The following is a 27,154-nucleotide window of genomic DNA, read 5'->3' on the forward strand; positions in this document are numbered from 1 at the left end:
ATTACAGGCTTGAGCCACCGCGCCCGGCCGCCAGGTGATTTTTTTAAACAGAGATTACTTCACTTATTTTATAGCTTCTGTAATTGCATTAAGGGGAAGCCACATAACAAATGCATGGGGCACAGCTACATTTTTGTAATCGTCTACAGGATTCCTTGAATCGTGCACACTGTGTGCTCCTGGGATTGGCTGTCTGCGAGAGGTGACAATGTGTGTTCTTATGCTGCTTTGCACTTTCTTATAAGCGTACAGTGTCCCTCTTCTCTACAGCAATGCTGTGCAAAGTTCATCTGTACTCTCTGGGGCGTCTTTGTAGTGTTTTTGATGAGCTGTTATTCCAAAAAAACAGGCCATGTCACAAGAGTGCAAACCAGAAACAAGCTCTGATAAGTCAACAGGATGTCCAAGTTCTTTTATATTCCTAGCAGACACTGTCAACAGCTTGAAAAATGACCTGACTATGCCTTCTTAGAGTTGAAAATAATAGGAGAGCTGGGGCAGGGGGCTGTGAGCGAGCATGTTCCTGCACATGCCTGGCAAATTAACATGACCCCGCAGTCATCTCTGAGATAGAAGCTTATAGTAACGTGCCAGCTTACTGACAGAGAATCTGGAACTGCATCAGTGGCACTATTTCTGGGCCGGGAGGGTAGCTCACACCTGTAATTCCTGCACTTTGGGAAGCCAAGGCGGGCAGATCCAGGAGTTCAAGACCAGCCTGGCCAACATGGTGAAACCCTGTCTCTACTAAAAATACAAAAAAAAAAAAAAAATTAGCCATGTATGGTGGCGTGCACCTGTATTCCCAGCTATTCAGGAGGCTGAGGCATGAGAATAATTTGAACCTGGGAGGCAGAGGTTGTAGTGAGCTGAGATGACGCCACCACACTCCAGCCTGGGTGACTGAGCCAAAGCAATACTCTGTTTCAAAAACTTTGTTTTTTAATTAAAAAAAGACTATTTCTGGGCTGCCATTCCTCAGTAATATCTTAGCAAGTTTTTTGTTATCATTAAAGCCATTTTCCATACACCATGCTGATTCTCTGGGCTCGGGAAACTTGTCTTTCTACAAATACAGGAGTGGCTTCTCAAATGTTCCGTGTGTTCATGCCTCATTGCCAGTGGGTTTAAGTTTTTAAATAATGACTATGAGGAACACCTTTGAACTAGATTTCTGCAGTTTGATTTCTAAACATAGGACATCTGTTGTCAAACTTGGCAATGGCTAAAAAAAACTTTCATGCTTCCCATAGTTATTTTAATTGAAGATTGAAATACAGAATTACTGCAAAAGAATATTGTCATTAATTGTCCCATTTTGTGACATTCCTGGGAGCTAAGCTAAACAATAAAAGTCATTTTAGATGGTAGTAAATCAGGGACCATATGGTATCCCATAATAGGTCTGACTGAGCAGTTAAATTCCAGGAAATTAAAGGTTAATGTTAATGTAATTCTCACATTTGATCACTAGGGGATGAAATCCTAGATGTAAATGGAATACCGATAAAGGGCTTGACGTTTCAAGAAGCGATTCATACCTTTAAGGTAACAACATTCTTATTGATCTGCTTTATCCTGTTTTCCTTCCTTTATTTCCTTCTGGGTTGGGTTTGGTGAGATTTTTTTTTTTTTTTTTAACCCTTTGATATGAGGACAGTCCACATGTTTCATCCCACCTTTCCTCGTTTTCTCAGCAAATCCGGAGTGGATTATTTGTCTTAACGGTACGCACAAAGTTGGTGAGCCCCAGCCTCACACCCTGCTCGACACCCACACACATGAGCAGATCCGCCTCCCCGAGCTTCAATACCAGTGGGGTAGCCTCGGCGGGAGGCTCCGATGAAGGCAGTTCTTCATCCCTGGGTCGGAAGACCCCAGGGCCCAAGGACAGGATCGTCATGGAAGTAACACTCAACAAAGGTGATAGCAGCTATTCCTTACCTTTGTCACATTTCTTGAATAACATTTTGGAATCTGTTGTTAGCTTAATTTTTCCTCATTGTTCTATGAATTATTCCTTTGGGACAATCTTCTGTCAACAACAGGTGGTCTCTACATGCACAGTGAGGTCAGGTAGAGGGATGTTAGTCACTTTAGTCAAAGTGAAGGGAAGTTACCAGTAGCATGGAGCTCTCTAAGCTCTCCCCGTGAATCACTGTGTGTCAGAGGCTTGAGTTTAAAAAAAAAAAAAAAAAAAAAAAAAAAAAATTTCACTGGCCAGGCACAGTGGCTCACGCCTGTAATCCTAGCACTTTGGGAAGCCGAGGCAGGTAGATCACCTGAGGTTAGGAGTTTGAGACTAGCCTCCCCAACATGGCAAACCCCCATTTCTACTAAAAATAAAAAAATTATCTGGGCATGGTGGCAGGCACCTATAGTCCCAGTACTTGGGAGGCTGAGGCAGGAGAATCTCTTGAACCCGGGAGGCAGAGGTTGCAGTGAGCTGAGATTGCGCCACTGCACTCTAACCTGAACACAAGAGCAAAACTCCATCTCAAAAAAAAAAAAAAAATCACTGGTGAGCTTAAGTCTAGGGCTAATATAAAATTTTAAAGAACAAAAGATTATAGTTAAGTGTACAGTTAACACTAGTAACTAGAATTCCATGATCACCAAATCTTACTTCTTTTCATCCCTGTTTCTTTTTCCTCCCCACCTACTCCAGAAACATGATGGAAGATTAAACAACCAAGAGATTAGTTGTTAAAAAGAAAAGCAAAAGAAAGCCTGAGTTTGTGTACCCAGAATAAAAATGTTACTTATAGCCTGCCTCTTTCTAAAAACATATGTGAGGAGGTTCGTTAGACTGAGCAGAGTTGACTGTTGGATAATTCAGTCCGTAACTAGCTCCCAGGTTAGCCATGGGCTCATTCTATTAACAGCAGTGCCGGTGATGACAAGGAAAAGCAGGATTTACATTCTGAGTCTGGACCAGAAATAAATGGTTATTGGTCTGAATAGATATTAATTCTGTTTCAAATCGGTTACCCTTTTTTTCTAGTGATTGTGTAATTTTTGTTTTTATTTTCTTTGAATGGTGCCTCTCACAGAGCCCAGAGTTGGATTAGGCATTGGGGCCTGCTGCTTGGCTCTGGAAAACAGTCCTCCTGGCATCTACATTCACAGCCTTGCTCCAGGATCAGTGGCCAAGATGGAGAGCAACCTGAGGTTTGTTGTTTGCCTGATAGTGTAAGGTTCTGGAGTGTTCATAAATATGAAATATATATGTGTGATATTTGCTCTATTACTTTCCTTTGAGGAATGTTGAAGCTTTGAATTCTTTCCAAGAATATAGCCAAGACTACAATTAATAGCATCTCCAAAAATGTAAATGTTAACATAAATGAAATTTGGTTGAATTTGAGAACTCTAGATCTTGGCTTCCCTACTTGATTTGTTCTATTTGGTCTCAGAAGTCCAGTTTCAGAAACTTGACAAGATAGAACTCTATACAGATATCTATGATTAGCTCAATATTTTCTTTCATTTTATATTCACATATGTAAAATTCATATAAAATACTGAAACTGCTCAAATGGTTCAGAATCACTTGATGCCAAAAAGTCCTGAAATTGTGCCCTTGAACAGGAGGCATTTCTTATTAAGTGTTCTCTCAAACTTTTCCTATCATTTTCCTTCCTTGTTGAATGGCCGTGTCTAGGTGCCTACTTTCTGAAATCACTGAATGTCTGATTTCTTAATCCAGATAGTTGAGTTGTAACATGGGCGTTCCGTTTACACAAGAAATATCTAGGTGTTCTATTATATAGTAATTGCAGTGAGTCAGTGCCCACCTAAACGTCACAAGAATGTACGTGTATTGCACAAAGCACCCTCTGCTAACAGTATCATCTTTCTCCCATGTAAACTTCCACGTCCTTTAGTGGTTAAGGGATTGTCCAAATGGCATTCATTGAGGTTGCCATTTTGGGGCCCTGTTAATAGCTTATATTATGTTTTTACTTAATCATTAGAGTAAATTTCCATACGAAAAAAAATTTAGCAAATCATCCAAAGTATATTAAAGAAAATATACTTTTAGAACCCAAGGAAAAAAATCCTTTAATGACATCCCAAGATGATGTTTCTTTCTTGAATGGTTCCATATGTCTGGAGCCTGCCAAATGACCATTCTTCAAATCTCATATAAAGAGTCTTTGTTCTCTCTTACTGACTTCTCTCCCTGTAATTTCCAGTCAAAATGGGCAACTTGTCCCCAATTTCTCATGTGTTCAAATTTGAAACGTTTTTACAAATTCTTGGGTAACCTTTGAGCCTCAGCTATTTCCTCCTTAAGTTATATTATAATAATCATTTCAAGATGGTAGGAAGAGAGAACTGCTGGTGGTCGAGGGGCTCTGTCATGTGATGGTTGAGAGTCAGACAGACCCGAATTAGTTCAATAGTGTGTGACATCTGGGTGACCCCTCTGAGCCTGTAGTCCTATCTGCATAATGGGAATAATTTTACTTACTCAAAGCTTTGTAATACAGCATGCTTCGTATAGTGCCTGGCGTATAGTATATGCTCAAAAAATGGTAGGTTTCACCATTGTCCTTATTATCAATTTCATTTGACTTTGCTATTTCTGAAAATGCCAGTAAATACGCATTATGACCTTTGCCCACTTAAAATCGAATGTGTTTTTATGAATGTGTTGTATTTTTACAAGTATGCCAACGGGAAAAGACATCATGTGATTCTTTAAAGTATGCAGAAAGTATTTCATATTATAAACCTCTCCCAGAAGTAAAGCTGTTTTAGCTTTTAAGAAGCTGGCTGCTAACACAGAGTGTGCATTCTGTTGCCCTCCCTAGCCGCGGGGATCAAATCCTGGAAGTGAACTCTGTCAATGTCCGCCACGCTGCTTTAAGCAAAGTCCATGCCATCTTGAGCAAATGCCCTCCAGGACCCGTTCGCCTTGTCATTGGCCGGCACCCTAATCCAAAGGTGAGGTGGTTCACCCTGTTCTGAACGTGGGAAGATGGTACACCTTCGTAGGATATCGTATGCTCCTTGGGGAGATGGTTTTCCTAGCTGAGGATAGGCAGGCAACCTGCGGCTGGTTCCTGTGGGAAATGCATCTTTAATCCGCACTGTCTTCACAGTCTTTTGCTAGAACATTTTGACAATGTTATCTGGTAAATCTGAAACTTGTCTGGTGGGAGGTAAGAATGCTGAGTTCAGAGTACTGGCTTTTTGAGCTCTGGTGAGATACTTAACCTCTTTGTGTTTTTGCAACAAGAGAATCTGCGAGCCTTGAACTGGACGATCTCTGTGACCCTGTCAGTTTCAAGATAAGAAGGCTTTTCTTACCACATCTTTTGTTTGGCCATATGTTGGGAATTCTCTCATCTTTAAGTTTAATATTGAATAATTAATTTATTTTTATTTTATTTCTTATTTTATTTATTTTTTTATTTTTTTGAGATGGAGTCTCGCTGTGTTGCCCAGACTGGAGTGCAGTGGCGCGATCTCGGCTCACTGCAAGCTCTGCCTCCCGGGTTTACGCCATTCTCCTGCCTCAGCCTCCCGAGTAGCTGGGACTACAGGCACTCATCACCTCGCCCAGCTAATTTTTTGTATTTTTAGTAGAGATGGGGTTTCACCATGTTAGCCAGGATGGTCTCGATCTCATGACCTCGTGATCCACCCACCTTGGCCTCCCAAAGTGCTGGGATTACAGGCGTGACAGGCGTGAGCCACCGTTCCCGGCCAATTAATTTATTTTTAAAACAATTTCAGTGAATTTTAAACTTTCTTCAATTAAGAAATGAGGGCCAGGCGTGGTGGCTTACACCGGTATTCCTACCACTTTGGGAGGCCAAAGCAGGAGGATCACTTGAGCTCAGAAGTTTGAGACCAGCCTGGGCAACGTAGTGAGACTTTGTCTCTATTTTTTTAAAATAAAAAATACAAAGAAATGAGAAAGTGTCAACACTAGTATAAAAATAAATTGTTCATAATAGTTGGAAAGATAACTATTTAGAATTTAACTTAAACTTGGATAATGTACTTAATTCATTTAAACTGTTTCTGCATTTCTATAGAATTTCTAGAGTACAAAGTTTTTCAGTTTACCTTTAAAAAAATTTTTTTAAATAGAACTGGGGTCTCGCTGTGTTGCGCAGGCTGTTCTCAAACTCCTACGCTCAAGCAATCCATCCACTTCTGACTCCCAAAATGCTGGGATTAAAGTTGTGAGCCAATATGCCCCATGTTAGATACTTTTAAAGGACAAATAAATGTCTTCAGATTTGTGGAGGAATATTTCCTTCTTAATGTTCTTTTAACTGTTGAGTCAGAAAAATACCTGTTTATCTTATCAAATGATTATCTTGAAATTTAAATAAATGAAAATAAGATGAAATCTGGCTTTGCAGACCAATTGCTTATTTGCAAATGTTACTTTGTAGATTTTTGCTTCCGTCAAAGTTGGGGAAAAAATAAAGCCCAGCATTTCAAATAAACTATAATGGAAAAGTTATTTGTTAAGTTTATTCAAAATTATGAAGGATACTATTTTTCTGATAGACCAAGTCCTCAGGACTGAATTTTTTTTTTTTTTTTTTTTTTTTTTTTTGAGACAGGGTCTCACTCTGTCACCCTGGCTGGAGTGCAGTGGCACAATCATGGCTCACTGCACCTCGACTTCCCGGGTTCCAGCAATCCTCCCACCTCAGCCTCCAGAGTAGCTGGGACCATGGGTATGTGCCAACACACCTAGCTAATTTTTATATTTTTGGTAGAGACGGGGTTTCACCATGTTGCCCAGGCTGGTCTCGAACTCCTGAGCTTAAGGCATCCACACACCTTGGCCCCCCAAAGTGTTGGGATTATAGGTGCAAGCCATGGTGCCCGGCGAAGACTAAATTTTTGAATTCATGCCAGGATCCTTTTCATTAACTGCTCACACAGTTGTTCTAGAATCTACCTAAATAGCATAAATATGTATTGAAATTCTCCTGACCATGACATTTAACGTACATTCACATTTTCTAGTACTGGTTTTGCTTGTTCTGCTAAAGACACATTCTGAAAGTGGGAGTTCTTTGGTTTATCTAATACAGATGGCTCCATGGGAGATAAGAGGAACCACATGGGGCCTTGAGCCAACAGGACATAGCATATCACTGCAGCTCCTTACATTTTATCATTGTAAAGATACCCATATTGTCTTCTGTTGAGAATGAAATAATAATATTATTATTAATTATTATTATTATTATTTGAGACGGAGTCTCACTCTGTAGCCCAGGCTGAAGTGCAGTGGCGTGATCTCGGCTCATTGCAACCTCTGCCTCGTGGGTTCAAGTGATTCTCCTGCCTCAGCCTTCCGAGTAGCTGGGATTACAGGTGTGCACCATGATGCCCAGCCAATTTTTGCATTTCTAGTAGAGACGGGGTTTCACCATGTTGGCCAGGCTGGTCTCAAGCTCCTGACCTCAAGTGGTCCTCCCGCTGGATGATGGGATTACAGGTCCACCATCCCCGGCCTGAGAATGAATTATTAAATGACTTTTTCTTACAAATTTTACTTGGAAGGAAAGAGGGAAGATCCTTTAAGTCTAGTGTTAGCTGCTTAGCCTGGATACCACCAGCCCATGTGAACCTGGTACTGAACAGGAGGCAGAGGTGCCAAGGAGGCCCTGGGGGTGAATTGGGATGGATGTGGAGGTTGTGAAGCAGGCAGGCAGGCTGCCAGGCATCAACAGAAGGACTATCCTTCCCTGTCTCCCTCCAGCCAGGGGGATTCAGATCATCTGTTCTCATCCTAAATCAAATTCATTACCTAAACATGTATTGGGCTTCTACTGGGTGCCAGGCACTGTCAACATCTCAGGGCTGCACAATGAATTAGAATGTATCTCAAGAAATTTGCAGCCTGCTCTGAACCTGAAGTTCACGGGAACTTTACCAGGACATTACGAACTACACAAATTTGGGAATATTATTTGCAATTGTGGATGGAATCAATAGCTTCTATCAAATTCTCAGTCATTCATGACCCCAAGAATGTTAAGCGTTTTGTTAGAGTGTGAGGACGTTACTGTTGTTAGACTGATGAAAGACAAGACTCAGTTTAAAGAGTGGCTCCTCTTCTGTCTAAGCCAGCCTTGACCTGGGCAGAATACTTCTATAGTTAAGGCCTAGGAGCCTACTCACCTACTCATTTTTTTCTCAGCATCAGTGTCACACTCTTGACCCATATGGAACTTGCAGATAATCATAGTCCCTACATTGTTGGACTTGGCTGTTATTTTGTTATATCTCTTCTATACTTGTACAGTTGCCTTTAACTTTTTGAAGCTAACCATAGGACACTTCAGCAAGTTCAATTCAACCCAATTTTTTTGTTTGTTTTTTGACACGCACAGGAAAAGAAGGAATCAACTCAATTCACTTTTTCTTTTTTCTTTTTTAGACAGAGTCTCTCTCGGTTGCCCAGGCTGGAGTGCAGTGGTGCAATCTCGACTCACAGCAACCTCCACCTCCCGGGTTCAAGTGATTCTCCTGCCTCAGCCTCCCGAGTACCTGGGATTATAGGTGGGGCGCTGCCACGCTCAACTAATCTTTGGTATTTTTAGTAAAGATGGGGTTTCACCATGTTGGCCAGGCTGGTCTCGAACTCCTGACCTCAAGTGATCCACCCGCCTTGGCCTCCCAAAGTGCTGGGATTATAGGCATGAGCCACCACGCCCAGCCTCAATCCACTTTTAACACTATTTTTTATTCTTTTGAGTAATTGTTGTAAAAGTCTTTTTAAATTAGCTTATCTCTAATGTTGTGATTAGGTTGTATTTAACAAAATTTAGCTTTTCCTTTCAGCAACTCAAAATGTTCACTAAGGGCAGGTGTGGTGGCTCACATCTGTAGTCCCAGCACTTTGGGAGGCCAAGGTGGGCAAATCACTTGAGGTTGGGGATTTGAGACCAGCCTGACCAACATGGCAAAACCATGTCTCTCCCGGAAATACAAAAATTAGCCTGGTGTACTGGTGGCTGCCTATAATCCCAGGTACTCAGGAGGCTGTGGCATGAGAATCACTTAAACCCAGGAGGTGCAGGTTGCAGTGAGCCAGGATCGCACCACTATACACCACCCTGGGTAACAGAGCAAGACTTTGTCTCAAAAAAGTAAAAAAATAAAATCAAAGTGTTCATTAAGAACAATACCTCTTGGCCAGGTGCAGTGGGTCATGCCTGTAATCCCAGCACTTTAGGAGGCCGAGGTGGGTGGATCACTTGCGGTCAGGAGTTCGAGACCAACCTGGCCAACATGGTGAAACCCTGTCTTTACCAATAATACAAAAATTAGCCAGCGTAGTGGTGTGTTCCTGTAATTCCAGCTACTCCAATGCTGAGGAAGGAGAATCACTTGTTCCTGCGAGGTGGAGGTTACAGTGAGCCAAGACTGTGCCACTGCACTCCAGCCTGGGCAACAGAGCGAGACTTTGTCTCCAAAAAAAAACATTACTTCTTACCCATGCCTGTCATATGGGCAAACCTTGGTATTCCTTGTAGTGTTGCTTTATTACATCTGAATGTTCCCAGGCTACTGTGCTTGATGGACTGGTACACCACTTTTAAGAGTAAGAAGTATATATGCCAAGAGCCCTTTTAGGTCCCTCTACGTGCCATATCTGAGGTTTCTTGGTGGCATCCATTTAGACACTTAGTGATGTTCATTTGTGGTCCTGGTCCTCCCCAGGACAAATTAGTGCTATCATGCTGTGGCTCTATGTCTTGATCTGGGGATGTGATGTCAACAACAGCGCTGGGACAAAATTGCCATTAGATGAATGCACAGGCAACTCTGCTTTTCTTCAGATTGTGTTCCCTATATGCATCCTCAGAAAGGTCTTGCAGACAAAGTTTTTTGAATAAATAATATTAGTAAAACCAGGCCGGGCACCGTGGCTCACACCTGTAATCCCAGCACTTTGGGAGGCCGAGGCAGGTAGATCACCTACAGTCAGGAGTTATAGACCAGTCTGGCCAACATAGCTAAAAGCCCATCTCTACTAAAAATATAAAGAGTAGCTGGGCTTGGTGGCAGGCGCCTGTAATCCCAGCTACTCAGGAGGCCAAGGCAAGAGAATTGCTTGAACCCGGGAGGCGGAGGTTGCAGTGAGCAGAGATCGTGCCATCGCACTCCAGCCTGGGGGACAAGAGCGAGACTTCGTCTAAATAAATAAATAAATAAATAAATAAATAAATAAATAAATAAATAAATAAATAAATCCATCCGTCCGTCTGCCTGTCCGTCTGTCCCAGCTGAGCGCAGTAGCTCACATGTGTAATCCCAGCACTTTGGGAGGACAAGGCAGGTGGATCATTTGAGGTCAGGAGTTTGAGACCACCCAGACCAACATGATGAAACCCCATCTCTATTAAAGATACAAAAAATTGCCAGGTGGCATGTGCCTGTAATCCCAGCTACTTGGGAGGCTGAGGCGGGAGAATGGCTTGAATCTGGGAGGTGGAAGTTGCAGTAAGCTAAGATCATGCCACTGCACTCCAGCCTGGGCAACAGAGCAAGACTGAAGTCAATCAGTCATTCAATCCAATCAAACCAACCAAGTCCTGCTTCCACCTTTTTCTGTTTTTTCCTCCTTGTCACTTCCCATTTTTCTCCTTTCTATTCTGTGGTTCTGACACCTTCACTTAAAATCTGTTCTCTTTTGTTTCACTGGTGTTCTCTTTTGTTTCACTGCTGACTCTCTTTGCATGATGGTTCCATCTAAAGCATTTCTCAGCTCCTTCCCCCAGAATCTCCAATTGGATTCTACCACCCATATCACCTCCTTTCACCTCGGGAAGCAGTCCAATAACCTGTGGCTGCCCTAATACATCCGTTAGCAATGTTACAGAAAACTGAGTTTTCAGTGGTTTGCAGTCATTGGCTTCAAGGCATGTCTGACTTCAAAATACCAGCATAACATGGGTCACGATTTGTTCAGAGGTCCAGTTCATCTCGGCCCCAAAACCCCTGCCTATTTTGCCAATACAATCAAACATCCAAATGGCATTTCAGTGCAAAGCATCATAATCCTGGTGGACTGGTGGCCGCCATGCCATTGACCATGAAGGTTCATCCATGTTTCTAGCCACAGTAATATGGTCGTCTGTGATAGTGTTGGAGATATGTCCAGCAAAACCAAATGCCAGTGTGTGTTTGACTGGATTTCACGTTTCTTCCTAGGTAAACGTGGTGTTCTTAGTTGTAACCTCATGCTGTATTTATCTTTTGGTTAAGATTCCATTTTATGTTGAATGTATTTTTGTACCACTTAGCCCAGCGTTTCGTGCCAGTAGTACATTTTGATACTGAATGTATGTGCTTGCTTAGTTTTCTTGTTATTCCAAGATAAATACCACAAGGATTTATTTTCTTCTGTTTCTCATAATGTCTGGAGCAGTGGCTGCCCCGTTGGGTTATTTAAGCCTTCCAGGTCTAGTCAGGCTGAGATTTAGACTAGCTGGGATAGCGGCTTCTAGCTTACATTAAGTGGAAGAAAGTAATAGAAGTCCATTTTTCTCCTATTCAAAAAAAATCAATTGCAGATATTGAAAGTCTAGCATTAAGAAAAACAGCAACCACTCTTTAAGCTGATATTTTCCCTGACTCATTTATATAAAATTATTCTTTACTATGTGGAGGGGGATGTGTGTTTAAGTATATATGCCTGAGTGCATGTGTGTGTACGTATTTTATTTCCTGTGAAGCCTACCATAAAACATTACATAAAGGCCACAGTGTCATTATAATTTAACTGTTATGATAAAATATAATGCTGAATTCTATATAGAAGTATTTATTAAGACAAATTGTTATGCTTTTTTTTTTTTTTTTTTTTTTTTGAGACAGAGTCTCGCTCTGTCGCCCAGGCTGGAGTGCAGTGGCCGGATCTCAGCTCACTGCAAGCTCCGCCTCCCGGGTTCACGCCATTCTCCTGCCTCAGCCTCCCGAGTAGCTGGGACTACAGGCACCCGCCACCTCGCCCGGCTAGTTTTTTTGTATTTTTTAGTAGAGACGGGGTTTCACCATGTTAGCCAGGATGGTCTCGATCTCCTGACTTCGTGATCCGCCCGTCTCGGCCTCCCAAAGTGCTGGGATTACAGGCTTGAGCCACCGCACCCGGCCTGTTATGCTTATCCAAACATTGCTTATGTCAAATATTATTCTAGTACATAACATTACCATTCTAAGTTTTAAATACTCCTACCTTTAAAAAAGAATCTCCACATGTTCTTATTATTTTAATCAATGTATTTCATTATATGTCAGACTTTTAAAAAAAATCCTCCCATGAATAATGACAGTTATGGATAACAACTGAGAAAAACATCCGTGAATCTGCCATGATACTAATAAATACAGAAGGAATGGAAAGCTTATAGAAGCACTGTTTTGAAAGCTTCAGAGTCATAATTGATTTAAGCAATAATAGTCGATGCTAAAACCATGGGGTAAAAATATATTGGAGAGTGGGATATTTACATAGTCTCAAACGATTTCTTCACAGATTACTCGTTAATGACTGAAAAAAATTCCAGTGGAGAAATCTGGCAAATTCCATCCCTAATCGAGATCAAAGTTATCACGGATTATAAGACACATTGACCCTTAGTGCCTCTGAATGCACTGAGAAGGAAATCATTTTTGTGTTTTTTCTGCCAAAAAAAAAAAAAATGCATAATCTGAATCTAAGCATGAGGAAACTATCAGACAGATCCTAATTGAAGGTTTGGATTGGTCTGGTTTCTTCCAAGATATCAGTGCCATGAAAGACCAAGGAAGATCCAGGGGCTGTTTCAGATTAAAGGAGACTAAAGGCATACAACAACTAGATCCTGGATTGCCAAAAACAATTTTTTTATAAAACATCACTATGCAAAGAAATTGATCCATGACAGCCTGCTACAGGTCCATAGCAAGATGTACTTTGCACCAAAATGTAAACATTATGTCACCGTGCACACTATTACATAGTTCAGCTGACATTTTTTTCTTAGCATGATGATGTTGATGAAGCTGTAGGCTAATTTGCATTCTAGAGTTAAGTTCTTATCACAGGCTGGCATTAAACTTTCTGTGAGCTAGTCCCAGACTACAGACACACTTTGAGTAATACTTGTAAAGGACAGTATTAGAAAAGTACTGTCAGTATTCAGTGTTTAGTCAAACTGGAATATGAAATGTATGTTACACAGTCATCATTGCATTTCCTGAATTTGATAATAATATTATGGTTATTTAAAAGAATGTCTTTGACCCATGCTGAAATATTTATGGGTAAAGGGTCATGATGTCTGCAACTTACTCGCAAATGGTTTAGCAAAAAGCTGTAATTCTGTGCGTGTATGTGTGTGTGTTTATGTAGGGAGGACGTGCATGTAAATATGGCAAAATGTTAAAAATTAGTGATTCTAGGTGAAAAGTATACTACTCTTGCACTACTCATACGTGTTTTATGTAGGTTTAAAATTGTTTAAAAATTAAAAAGAATTAGGCCAAGCACAGTGGCTCACACCTGTAATCCCAGCACTTTGAGGGGCCGAGGTGGGTGGACCACAAGGTCAGGAGTTCAAGACCAGCCTGACCAATATAGTGAAACCCCGTCTCTACTAAAAATACAAAGATTAGCTGGGCGTGGTGGTGTGCGCCTGTGGTCCCAGCTACTCGGGAGGCTGAGGCAGGAGAATCACTTGAACCTGAGAGTTGAAGGTTGCAACAAAGCCAAGATCAAGCCACTGCATTTCAGCCTGGGTGACAGAGAGACTCTGTCTCAAAAAAAAAAAAAGAATTAGAAGTGAGTTTTCGGCCGGGCGCGGTGGCTCAAGCCTGTAATCCCAGCACTTTGGGAGGCCGAGACAGGCGGATCACGAGGTCAAGAGATCGAGACCATCCTGGCTAACACGGTGAAACCCCGTCTCTACTAAAAAAAATACAAAAACTAGCCGGGCGAGGTGGCAGGCACCTGTAGTCCCAGCTACTCGGGAGGCTGAGGCAGGAGAATGGCGTAAACCCGGGAGGCGGAGCTTGCAGTGAGCTGAGATCTGGCCACTGCACTCCAGTCCGGGTGACAGAGTGAGACTCCGCCTCAAAAAAACAAAAAAAAGGACAAGTGAGTTTTCTAGAGAAGCAGATATCAGCCATGTTATTGGTGATCATAGCACTGAATGCTTTGCTTAATGAACTTGGGCACCAATTGAAAGTCTTGTTATGTGTGTGTTGCTGGACTTCTTACAAGCTCTGAGTTACTGCTTCAGAGGATGGTCATAATCCTTGGTCCTGTGGTTTGCCTCTTTGTCTGCACTTGACTCTGACTCTGGTCCTAGGTACTTTTATTGGGAGAAATAAATAAAACCATCTAATCTTTGCTTTCTGCTGAAAATCAGGTTTCCGAGCAGGAAATGGATGAAGTGATAGCACGCAGCACTTATCAGGAGAGCAAAGAGGCCAATTCCTCTCCTGGCTTAGGTACTGTAATCACACATTTTCATTCAACATTCAGAAGAGTTTCTCACTAAGTTCACCCATGGGGCACTCCCCAGTGCAGGATTATTGGATTTTTGTAATTATCGGGTTTGGCAAAAGTAGCTGTCAAAGACAGTCTATGCTTTCTCTTGGCTGCTACTTTTGATTTCTGCAGTTGTTTAATGTGCTTCATTAAAGATCTAATCATGCATGCTTCTTATAGTACTTTCACATAATTTGCAAAGGTAAGTTAGAAGCATTTCATGTATTTATGCTTGATTCATTTGAAATGCTAAAGATGAAAGGGAAGTGATAACCAGAATGTCAGTAGTTTGGTGGATGCAGAGTATTATCTACCAGAAACCCTGAGATTTCTTTACAAGAATTAAAAAGTTTCCATTCAAAGAGGGTAATAGAAGTAGCAAAAATCATGATTTCTCTCTTAAGTGGAAAAATTCAGGCAGAGAAGTCTTGAGATAGTAGGAATTTCGTATGAATTTAAAAATGAAACATTGTATCAAGTCTTAAAAATAAAGTTTCCTTTAGCATAGAAGCCTAAAGGGATTCTTCACACATTTCTGAGCTTGAGATTATACTGATGTTCAGACTGCTACCTGGGAGGAAAAGGAATTGAGCCATAAGTTATTAGTTGTCAGAGGAAAAGGAAAGCATAAGGTTTTTTGGCAATCATGAAATACCCTGATTGTTTACATTCGTAATTAATATATTTGAAGTAGACACAGCCATCTTAGGCTCTTTATTCCACCAGTTTAACATCCTGACCTGCCTGAGAGCTGTGCTCTCATAATCCCAGCATTTCCACTTGATCATTTATAAAAGTTTATTAAGCCGTAATCCTCATGCCCAAAGTCTTTTTTGCTTCATGGCATATAGTTTAAATCCTGAGCCTTTTCACACTGCAGTTAAAAACTAAAATAGAGCCGGGCATGGTGGCTCAAGCCTGTAATCCCAGCACTTTGGGAGGCCGAGGCGGGCGGATCATGAGGTCAGGAGATCGAGACCGTCCTGGCTAACATGGTGAAACCCCGTCTCTACTAAAAATACAAAAAAATTAGCCAGCATGGTGGTGGGCGCCTGTAGTCCCAGCTATTTGAGAGGCTGAGGCAGGAGAATGGCATGAACCCAGGAGGCAGGGCTTGCAGTGAGCCAAGATCGCGCCACTGCACTCCAGCCTGGGGGATAGAGCAAGACTCCGTCTCAAAAAAAAAAAAAAAAAACTAAAATAGATACTCAGTCATCTCCTCAATTCTTTCATGAGTTTCTTGGGTGTTCATTTGTTAATTCATCCTTCAATCCATTCAGCAATTATCACCCAACACTTAGTAGATATGAAGTACAATGTCCAGCTCCGGCCAGGTGCCATGGCTCACGCCTATAATTGCGGCACTTTGGGAGGCCAAGGTGGGCGGATCACCTGAGGTCTGGAGTTTGAGATCAGCCTGACCAACATGGAGAAACCCCATCTCTGCTAAAAATGCAAAAGTAGCCAGGTGTGGTGGCGCATGCCTGTAATCCCGGCTACTCAGGAGGCTGAGACAGGAGAATTGCTTGAACCCGGGAGGCGGAGGTTGCAGTGAGCCGAGATCATGCCATTGCAGTCCAGCCTGGGCAGCAAGAGTGCAACGCCATCTCACAATAAATAAATGTCCATCTCCGTGGGGTCAGATCAGTCAACATTTCTGCTCTGTAGATTTAAGGAGGGATACAAGACACATCCACTCATACATTATATGATGTATGTGAAAGTTGATGTGTGGGTAGGATAAAACAGGAAATTCAGAAGAAATTGCTTCTAGCTGGGATCATCATACAGGTAGTAGCATCTGAATTAGGGCTTGAAGCATCATGGCAGATGGGATGGGGATGAGGATCAGGTACCCAGGTAGACTGCATGCACGTCTACCCCTGTGCATGCAGCCCGTCATCAAGCAAAGGGACTTTTGTTTGCTGTGTTTGCCACCTCCTTTTCTAGTTAAGGATGTAAGCCTATTTGTGACTTGAGCTTTATTGTTTTGACAATATGGTGACTTTTCCCTCCAACAGGTACCCCCTTGAAGAGTCCCTCTCTTGCAAAAAAGGTGAGTCCAGGTGAACTGCTGCCTGCCTCCCTCAGCTGGACTATGAACCAATTCCTGGAGCCCACAAGTCAAGCTGCAGGGCTCAGTCCCTGTTTCTGCCCATGAGTCATTTTTGCCACTTTTTACAGGAAAACACAACAATGCTCATTTGAGAACAGATGCAGAAATGTGTGTTTCTTTTGTTAAACACTTATCCAGGAAAAGAATAGAGCAACAAAATAGAAGAACTGAACTACAGTTTGCAAAATAACTTTTCTTTTTTTTTTTTTGAGACGGAGTCTCGCTCTGTCGCCCGGGCTGGAGTGCAGTGGCCGGATCTCAGCTCACTGCAAGCTCCGCCTCCCGAGCTCACGCCATTCTCCTGCCTCAGCCTCCCGAGTAGCTGGGACTACAGGCGCCTGCCACCTCGCCCAGCTAGTTTTTTGTAGTTTTTAGTAGAGACAGGGTTTCACCGTGTTAGCCAGGATGGTCTTGATCTCCTGACCTCGTGATCCGCCCGTCTCGGCCTCCCAAAGTGCTGGGATTACAGGCTTGAGCCACCGCACCCGGCCGCAAAATGACTTTTCAAACTGCTCCATAATAAAGCAGCGTGAGTCGGGACTCGGGGCTTTAAGGAGGCGGTGGGATCTTCCTCAGCTAGGCTTTTGCTGAGTCTCAGTGCGTCGGGGTGCAGGATTCAGACTCCCCTGGTTTTTGTTCACCACTTGACTAGACTGGTTGGCTTGAATCCCATTTGGCTTTCCCATCACATCCCCCCACAGTGTTTTTCCTGGGATGGCTGATGTGCTGCTGCTGCAGCTTTTCCGATTATTGCCAAAAATTCAGCCAAAAACAAAAAGTCTGTAGAAACATTGTCTGGCACCAGTCACCTTTTTATTCATGAGTTGTCAATTTGGCCATCCTGAAGTAAATGGAGGTTAGTGTTTACTATCACAGCTATTTCAAGTGACCATGGATTAGAACAAAGTGTTCTTGGAAAGATAGGACGTAATAACCCTTGAAAATCTGCTTCTGCTGCATTTTCTTAGTCATCGGACGTTTTCTTCTTCAACAGGACTCCCTTATTTCTGAATCTGAACTCTCCCAGTACTTTGCCCACGATGTCCCTGGCCCCTTGTCCGACTTCATGGTGGCCGGTTCTGAGGACGAGGATCACCCAGGAAGTGGCTGCAGCACGTCGGAGGAGGGCAGCCTGCCTCCTAGCACCTCCAGTAAGCAGGGACGCCCCAGAGGGCCTGGGCTCTGCATTCCAGTCTGCAGTGACTGGTTTCCACCTCTATGCTGGCGGCTACAATGGTTTAACTACCCTGGTGCTGTAAAATGAGAAAAGAGCTGGAGACCAGGCCAGGCACAGTGGCTCACACCTGTAATCCTAGCATTTGGGGAGGCCGAGACAAGGGGATCACCTGAGGTCAGGAGTTTGAAACCAGTCTGGCCCACATAGTGAAACCGCATCTCTAGTAAAAACACAAAAATTACCTGGGCGTGGTGGCACGTGCCAGTAATCCTAGCTACTCGGGAGGCTGAGGAGGGAGAATCGCTTGAACCTGGGAGGCCAAGGTTGCAGTTAGCTGAGATCGCGCCATTAGACAATGCTGTACCCTGAGAGTTTACTCTTGGGAAATGCAGCCCCTGTTAGTGACTGGCCACTCAGTTACTCACTAAACAGGCTGGATGCACATTCTATAGCCAGATGGGTGGTGGCTAAACCAAACGTCCATCCAATGCCATTTACATAATGTAGTCTTGAATTTTATGGCATCAAATCAGAGTGGGCAACCTGATGCCCTTACATTTTAGGGAATTCAGCCAAATTCCAGGTCCCTTCCCTCACCAGGCCCTAGCTTCCATTCTTGGTAGAAGGCTGTAAATTAAAGATTAAGAACTCAAAAGAGACATATTAGCAAAAGGTTTTTTTTTTTTTAATCTCATTGGTATATCTATTCAAGATAATATGAGATGATAATCTGATACGATCCATACCGATTTCTCAGACTTCTTTCTGCTGGTGAGGTTTCCTCTGAATTTCTAACATCTGAAGAAGAAAATCCCCTTGTTTTAGGAGAGGCAGGCGACGACCACTCTGGCTCATTCAGAGCTGTCGATGAGCTTGCTCTGTTTTTACAGAAACCTTTCAAGGTGCAGACGTGTAGTTTTTCACTACATTTAACAAGATATAAAAATCATTGCAGATTCAGATTGGCATTATTCTAGAGTATCTTTGAGACATAGGATGGGTCAGGCTTCGCCGTACCACACTGCAAGCGCTCACGTGCCTGTCAATCAAGCCTCCCTTTCTGCAGATGAAGGAAGGACCTCAAGGGGCCAAGAAGGCAGCCCAGGTGTGTGGGACATATCATCATTCCCCGGGTATCCTTCTGTGGAGGAATTCTCAGCAGCATTTAGGTTAAACCCTAACAATGTGTTAGATATCATGGGGGTGAAAGAATTAAGTTTCTGTCTTTTGACAGCACACATGTTTGAGTTAATCCAGAGGTTGGGATTTAAGAAAAGGGGTTGGGGGTAGATCACTAGGGAAAAGAGAAAGCCAGCCAGGCTATCCACTCCGTGTAGCTTCCAGGAAGCCGTGTTGCCCAGGCCTTGTGTCCAGTGGCTGAGGTTGTGCGTCTGGTGTTAGTGAATGTGGACATGCTTATGTGTAATGATGGGGTCAGATGATAAGACAGGGCCAAGCGGGAAGTTCACTTGACTTTTCTTTCCCCACCTCCGCCAGCTCACAAGGAGCCTGGAAAAGCCAGAGCCAACAGCCTCGTGACTCTCGGGAGCCAGCGGGCCTCTGGGCTCTTCCACAAACAGGTGACAGTTGCCAGACAGACCAGTCTTCCTGGAAGCCCACAGGCCCTCCGAAACCCTCTCCTCCGCCAGAGGAAGGTAGGCTGCTACGATGCCGATGCCAGTGATGAGGAAGAGTTTGATGGAGAAGGGGACTGCATTTCACTCCCAGGGGCCCTCCCGGCTCCCAGCAGGCCTCTGGCAGAGTATGACTCGAGGTGTGTCTTAATTCCCTCTTCCAAGGGCATGGACGTCCACAACCAAGAGGGACGACCCCAGAAAACACTGGTCAGCAAGGCCATTTCGGCGCCTCTTCTTGGCAGCTCAGTGGACTTAGAGGAGAGTATCCCAGAGGGCATGGTGGACACTCCTTCCCATGCAGCCAACCTCACGGCCCCTGCAGGGGCCCCCAAGGGGAGCCCTGGAAGCTGGTGGAAGAAGGAACTGACAGGATCAAGTTCTGCACCCAAATTGGAATACACAGTCCATACAGACACCCAGAGTCCGATGAACACTGGGAGCCCCAGTTCCCCCCAGCAGAAGAATGAAGGCCTGGGCTCCAGGCACAGACCAGTGGCCAGGGTCAGCCCCCACTGCAAGAGATCTGAGGCTGAGGCCAGACCCAGTGGCTCAGAGACAGTGAACCTGACTGGCAGAGCCAATGATCCATGCCATCTGGACTCGAGAGTCCAGGCCACTTCTGTCAAAGTGACTGTCGCTGGCTTTCGGCCAGGTGGAGCTGTGGAGAAGGTAACTGACTTTCTCTTGGTTACTTGGAACGGAAGTGCATGAATATGTGTGAGTGAAGATGGAGTCTGTTGTAAAGCATGGGGAAGCTGCCAGTGGGAACGGATGATGGCTGGAGAATTATCTTTCAACAGAGTCAATCACTTAAATACCTGGACTGCTTGGGAGCTTTTTTTTTTTTTTGGAGATGGAGTTTCGCTCTGTCACCCAGCCTGGAGTGCGGTGGCACAATCTCAGCTCACTGCAACCTCCGCCTCCCAGGTTCAAGCGATTCTCCTGTCTCATCCTCCCGAGGAGCTGGGACTATAGGTGCACACCACCACACCCGGCTAATTTTTGTATTTTTTAGTAGAGACAGAGTTTCACCATATTGGTCAGGCTGGTCTTGAACTCCTGGCCTCAGGTGATCCACCTTCCTTGGCCTCCTGAAGTGCTGGGGTTACAAGCCTGAGCCACCGTGCCCGGCCAAGGGAGTTTATTAATGTATCAGCAGTTGTTAGTCATGAGATCATTTGGCCCGAAGATACTATAGCATCCCTGTCTTACCTGTACACAGCGCCTGTGGCCAACGATGGAAAGGCAGTGTGGTGCAGGGAAAGTAAAACCCTGGGCCTGTCATGGGCTCCACCGCTGACGAGTTGGCACTGGTCGAGTGACAACTTGGACAAATTATTGAACATTTCTGAGCTTAGTTCTCTGGGCTGGTGCTCTCTGCCTTGGTCATCTCACAGAGCTGGAGGAACCATCAAATATATGTTAACAGTGATTCCCTCCAGCTGATAAGGTTATGAGTGATCCTTACGTTTTTCCAAATTTCTGCATTGGTTATATGTAATTATAGCCACTCATAACCTTGCTGAGTGGAATTTATAATGCACCACATTAAATGCAAGTTAGTATTGATTACGTTACTACTTGGTTACTAGTATGTTAGAATTATCAAATGGTTCATTTTTTGAAATTTTCAATATACCTCTACTTTATCAAGGAGAGTGTACAAGAAATCAATGTTGTTTAGAATCTCCTTAACATAAATAACCTCTCTCGGTCTCTCTCTGAACAAAGAACCTGAGATGACTTATAAAGCCATAGTATTAAAGATGTGTGTTCAAGTGGTTTATATAAACATATATGTAAATAGACCTGGAAAATGATAAGTCATAAAAACTATCAGGCAAAAGTCTTTTTTTAACCTTATTTTTGTTTTAATAGAAATGCACATCTTTTTTCCTTCTCCTCAAATATCATATTTTACCTGCAACCACTACCTGTGTTTTAAAATATAATGTTTGGCCATTGGGTAAATTTCTTCTTTTAAAAAGTATCGGCCGGGCACAGTGGCTCACGCCTGTAATCCCAGCACTTTGGGATGCTGAGGCTGGTGGATCACCTGAGGTCAGGAATTCGAGACCAGCCTGGCCAACATGGCAAAAACCGTCTCTACTAAAAATACAAGAATCAGTCAGCTGTGGTGGTGTGCACCTGTAATCCCAGCTACTCGGGAGTCTGAGGCAGGAGAATCACTTGAAGCTGGGAGGTGGAGGTGGCAGTGAGCTGAGATCGTGCCACTGCACTCCAGCCTGGGCGACAGAGCAAGACTCCATATCAAAAAATAAATAAATAAATAATAATCACAAGTTTTGGATAACTGTATAAAGGCAAATTAGGATGTTTATTCATAATAATTTATATCTATTAAAATAAGAGCTTTTGTAATTCTAAATTCATACTCTCAGAACTTTTGAGCAGCATTTGAAACTTGTACACAAGACTAATTTTTTTCATAAAAATTTTAGTTACAAAATTTGATTTTATTTATATCTGAGAAAGAAAATAGAATGAATTGCGATAAAGTATATACCCTCAAATATTGGAAGAAAAAACCTTCCTCTTTTGGTAAATGAGTTATATTCTGTTTTTATTTACTACTTGATTTAAATTGAAGTGAAATTCATATAACATGAAATTAACCATTTTGAAATGCACAATTCAGTGGCACTTAGTACATTCACAATGCAATATGACCCACCACCTCTGTGTAGTTCTGAAACTCCTCTACTGTTTTTACGTTACATTTGTGTTACTAATACATAGAAAATTAACTGAGTTAAACCCTATGTAGGTTTCCCTCCACTGGTAACTGACATTTTATGAAATGATTTCTTACCAAAGCTGCTGAAAGACACATTATGCCTTTCTCGTCTGTGCTCTGCTGCCACCTTTGGGCCACTTTATGACTCACAATGGATAAGTTTCACATGAATCTGATTTAACTGTTGGTTTAGAATTTTATTGCAGTAGATGTTAGGTAGAAGAAAGGAAGAGAAAGTAATGGACACTTAGCCAAAGTGAAGTCTTGAAATATGAAATGTCAATTTTGTTTATCCAGATTCATTCATTCCCTCACTACCAAACTAAGGAGTTCGTTTTATAGTCTTGGATATCTCTATGATGCAATATAATAACAAACAATACCTTACATCTGTCTAGCCTTATATGTGCTGTTTTTATAATTGTTCTCATTTAACCATCTTTTAACCTCTATGAGTAAGACTGGGAATGTTTTATCCCCATTTTAGAGTTGAAAAAATGGAGGCTTGGGGAAGAATGATAAGACTATTTAATTCCTAGCAGACCTTAAGCTCCCACAGTCTGGATCTGCTGGCTCCTAGTCCAGGGCCCCTTTGCCTTTTCCTAAACTAGCTCTGCTCTCTCTATATATGATCTCACAGTGCAGAAAGCCTGAAAGCTGTTTCAAGTGGCTTGTGGTTGTCATTGTTTGCCAGGAATCTCTGGGAAAGCTGACCACTGGAGATGCTTGTGTCCCTACCAACTGTGAACTAGCCAGTGCTCTGTCCCATCCGGATACCAGCCACCTCACAGAGAACCTGCCCAAAGCCACACCAGAGCTGGGGCAACAACCCATGACTGGTAAGATTATTTTCCCATTTGTTAAACTTAAAGATAGGTGGGGAGATACCCTAATGAAAACATTATACAGACCGGGCGCAGTGGCTCACAGCTGTAATCCCAGCACTCTGGGAGGCCGAGGCGGTGGGTCACTTGAGGTCAGGAGTTTGAGACCAGCCTGGCCAACATGGTGAAACCCCATCTCTACTAAAAATACAAAAATTAGCTGGGCATGGTGGCGTGCACCTGTAATCCCAGCTACTTGGGAGGCTGAGGCAAGAGAATCACTTGAACTGGGTAGGTGGAGGTTACAGTGAGCTAAGATGGCACCATTGCACTCCATCCCAGGCGACAAGAGCAAGACTCCGTCAAAAAAAAAAAAAAAAAAAAAAAAAAAAAAAGCATTATACGTAGATAATTTTAAGTAGAAAAATCTTTTACACAAATTAACATTTAAATACTGCCTGCATTTAGCACCTTTACTAGATCATTGTGCCTAAACTCATCGTTTTCATGCCATGTTGAATATATCCAATTTCAGTCAATTGACCCTTTTTACCCTTTTCTGACACCAAGAAGACATAAGATGAATCAAAAGGACTTCCCACCTGTCAAAATCTCAGCACTCTGCCTATGTGAAATCAAATGCACTGAGAAATGGCAACAAAAACCTCCACGAAGGACAAGTGAAATGATACTGAAAAACCACATATAAGTGTTGATGAGAGATTAAGTAACATCATGGAGGCAGAAATCATCTCAGTATTTATGTAGGGGCCAGGCGCAGTGGCTCACGCCTATAATCCCAGCACTTTGGGAAGCTGAGGCAAGTGGATCACAAGGTCAGGAGTTCAAGACCAGCCTGGCCAACATGGAAACCCTGTCTCTACTAAAAAGACAAAAAAATTAGCCATGCTTGGTGGCAGGCACTTGTAATCCCAGCTACTCAGGAGACTGAGGCAGTAGAATTGCTTGAACCTGGGAGGTGGAGGTTGCAGTGAGCCAAGATCATGCCATTGCACTCCAGCCTGGGCTACACAGCAAAACTCTTGTCTCAAAAAAAAAAAAAGAAGGAAATTAGTTAGGTGTGGTAGCCTGTGGCTGTACTTGGAGGCTAAGACAGGAGGGTTACATGAACCTAGGAGTTTGAGACTACAGTGAGCTATGATCATGCCACTACATTCCAGCCTGGGTGACAGATCTAGACCCAGTCTCTGGGGGGAAAAAAAAGTATGTGTGGGGTGTGTGTGTGTGTAAAATTTGGCTATCCATCATCTAGTAGTTGCACAAAATAATATTGTAAAACATGATTTTTAAAAATCAAGCTGAATTAAGTGACTTTGCTTCCTTGTTAGTGGAGACCTTTATTGAAAATTGGGATTCTGGCCGGGTGCAGTGGCTCATGCCTGTAATCCCAGCACTTTAGGATGCCAAGGTGGGCGGATCACTTGAGGTCAGGAGTTCAAGACCAGTCTGGCCAACATAGTGAAACCTCGCCTCTACTAAACATAAAAAAATTAGTGGGTGTGGTGGCACACGCCTGTAATCCCAGCTACTCAGGAGGCTGAGACACGAGAATTGCTTGAACCCGGAAGGCAGAGGTTGCAGTGAGCTGAGATTGTGCCACTGCACTCCAGCCTGGGGAACAGAGTGAGACTCTGTCTCAAAAAAAAAAAAAAGAGAGAAAGGAAATTTGGATTCTAAACTTGCACTCTGTGGGTAGGGGACACTCTTCTCAGGGGCTGGTGATGACTCTGATCCCACTTGTCGAGCTCTGTGGAAGTCCCGGCAGTCCTCCGCAGCTTTCAGCTGGTTGTTACTGTCTCAGCACCTGCTTTCTGATTGGTTAGCAAACTACGGTGGTAGACAGAAAAAAGATAGCCTTACTTATTAGGGCTATCCTATAAAATAAAAACATGGGCCGGGCACGGTGGCTCACACCTGTAATCCCGGCCCTTTGGGAGGCTGAGGCAGGTGGATCCCCTGAGGTCAGGAGTTCGAGACCAGCCTGGCCAACATGGTGAAACCCAGTCTCTACTAAAAATACAAAACAAAATTAGCTGGGCATGGTGGCGGGTGCCTGTAATCCCAGCTACTCAGGAGGCTGAGGCAGGAGAATCGTTTGAACCCGGGAGGCAGAGGTTGCAGTGAGCCGAGATTGCACCACTGTACTCCAGCCTGGGCAGAAAGAATGAGACTCCATCTCAAAAAAGAAAAAAAAAGTGAAACCTCAGAATATCTACCCCATACCCTGATGGCTACTCACAGAAAAAAATACAGACCCCTGAGGTCTTTGTTCTGCAACCCGAGGCTTTGTTCCTTTGTTAGTGATGAGGCTGTTACTGTGGTTTCTGGTTTGTCTTTTGGGTTCACATTTACTTGCTGAACAAACACAGGCATTTTTTTGTTAGCAATTTGACTTTACTGCAAAGTGTGTTAAAAAGGGTTCTATTTGGCTGGGCGCGTTGGCTCACACCTGTAATCCCACCACTTTGAGAGGCCGAGGTGGGCGGATCATGAGGTCAGGAGATCGAGACCATCCTGGCTAACACGGTGAAACCCCGTCTCTACTAAAGATACAAAAAAATTAGCTGGGCATAGTGGTGGGCGCCTGTAGTCCCAGCTACTCGGGAGGCTGAGGCAGGAGAATGGTGTGAACCCAGGAGGTGGTTGCAGTGAGTAGAGATCGTGCCACTGCACTCCAGCCTGGGCCACAGGGCAAGACTCTGTCTCATAAAAAAAAAACGGGGGGTTTCTATTTGAGGGAGATGAAGTTACACTGAGGCAGCCTTCAATGTCACCTTTGAAAGTAAGGCTTCATTTGAGGCCACCATCTTCATACATTTTAAGAGTGCATGTTCTACATAATGGTCCTCTGGAAGTTTTCTTAGAATCCAGAGTTGCTTTGGAATAGAAGAGGGTTAGCAAAGGGCTGGTTTTTTTCCACTAAACCAACATTTCCTACTTGCAACTTCATGCAGAACATTTGCTTTCCTGCCACTGAGGAATTTCTTACTCTAGGTAGGCCAGTTTTTGTCAATACTGAGGGTTTCATCAGTGATAGAAAATGTGGTACATATACACCACGGAATACTAGGCGGCCATAAAAAGGAATGAGATCATGTCCTTGGCAGGGACATGGATAGAGCTGGAAGCCATTATCCTCAGCAAACTAACACATGAACAGAAAACCAAACACCGCATATTCTTACTTATAAGTGGGCGCTGAACAATGAGAGCACGTGGACACAGGGCGGGGAACAACACACACTGGAGCCCTTTGGGGATGGGGTGGTGGGGGGCGGGAAAGCATCAGGATCAATACCTAACACATGCAGGGCTTGATACCTAGGCCACGGGCTGACAGGTGCAGCAAACCACCATGGCACACATTTACCTATGTAACAAACCTGCACATCCTGCACATGTATCCGAAAACTTAAAAAACAAACTGCAGGTTTGTACCTTAAGTAAGTGGGTGTCTGCATGTCAAGTGCTCTTCTGTTATAGTTAGTGTAGGAAGAATTTCATCTCCCAGCCCCATGCTCCCTGGAGCTCTGTGCACCTCTGTGACCGTACTGACCCTGGCAGGTGCAGGTGTTTGGATGCTTTTCTGCCTCGCCCTCTCTGAATTTCCCACAGATAATGAACCTTGAGAAAGGTGCAGCTGTGTGTCCCTTACACCCACTGAGCAGCTAGGAATGCTAGACCAGGAACTGATTATATTTAATAGGCAATAATATATGTGCTGTTTTTAATTAACATGTCGAAACATAATATACTAGTTACCATTTAATTCTTTTAGGATCCTTGTCAGGATTGATCAAGTTGCAGTGACACACTGGCACCCTCGAGGGCTTTTGGGGTGTATCTGAAATATTTGATTACCTGATCTCTAAAAGATTTTAGAGGTTCTGTCTCCTTTTGTTAGATATTTCTCTCTCCTTCCCAATGAAAAGGATATCTGTGACCAGTTGGTCCTGCTGAGTACTTGAGTGCTGGTAGCAGTTCTTCTTCCAGTGTTACTACAAATAGCTTAGCTGCTTTCCAATATGTAAGAACGATGTTCTTCAAAACATCTCTTTGTTTTTTTTTTTTGTTTTTTTTTTTTTTTTTTG

General features: G+C 43.3%; 1 protein-coding gene across 5 annotated transcripts in view; it reads left to right on the top strand.

Annotated features, from left to right (window-relative positions):
* The window catches only part of PDZD2 (PDZ domain containing 2), a 485,800-nt gene that overhangs the window by 428,099 nt on the left and 30,547 nt on the right, over positions 1 to 27,154 (top strand). For all 5 annotated transcript variants that reach the window (XM_030927372.1, XM_030927373.1, XM_030927374.1 and 2 more), the window contains 9 exons: positions 1,475 to 1,548; positions 1,698 to 1,923; positions 3,054 to 3,171; positions 4,821 to 4,953; positions 14,409 to 14,490; positions 16,552 to 16,586; positions 17,641 to 17,797; positions 19,321 to 20,129; positions 22,913 to 23,057. In XM_030927372.1, coding sequence (XP_030783232.1) covers positions 1,475 to 1,548; positions 1,698 to 1,923; positions 3,054 to 3,171; positions 4,821 to 4,953; positions 14,409 to 14,490; positions 16,552 to 16,586; positions 17,641 to 17,797; positions 19,321 to 20,129; positions 22,913 to 23,057 — 1,779 coding nt within the window. The remainder of the gene's footprint in view (positions 1 to 1,474; positions 1,549 to 1,697; positions 1,924 to 3,053; positions 3,172 to 4,820; positions 4,954 to 14,408; positions 14,491 to 16,551; positions 16,587 to 17,640; positions 17,798 to 19,320; positions 20,130 to 22,912; positions 23,058 to 27,154) is intronic.

This window comes from Rhinopithecus roxellana, chromosome 3, assembly GCF_007565055.1.
Source record: "Rhinopithecus roxellana isolate Shanxi Qingling chromosome 3, ASM756505v1, whole genome shotgun sequence".
NCBI classification, from domain to species: domain Eukaryota; kingdom Metazoa; phylum Chordata; class Mammalia; order Primates; family Cercopithecidae; genus Rhinopithecus; species Rhinopithecus roxellana.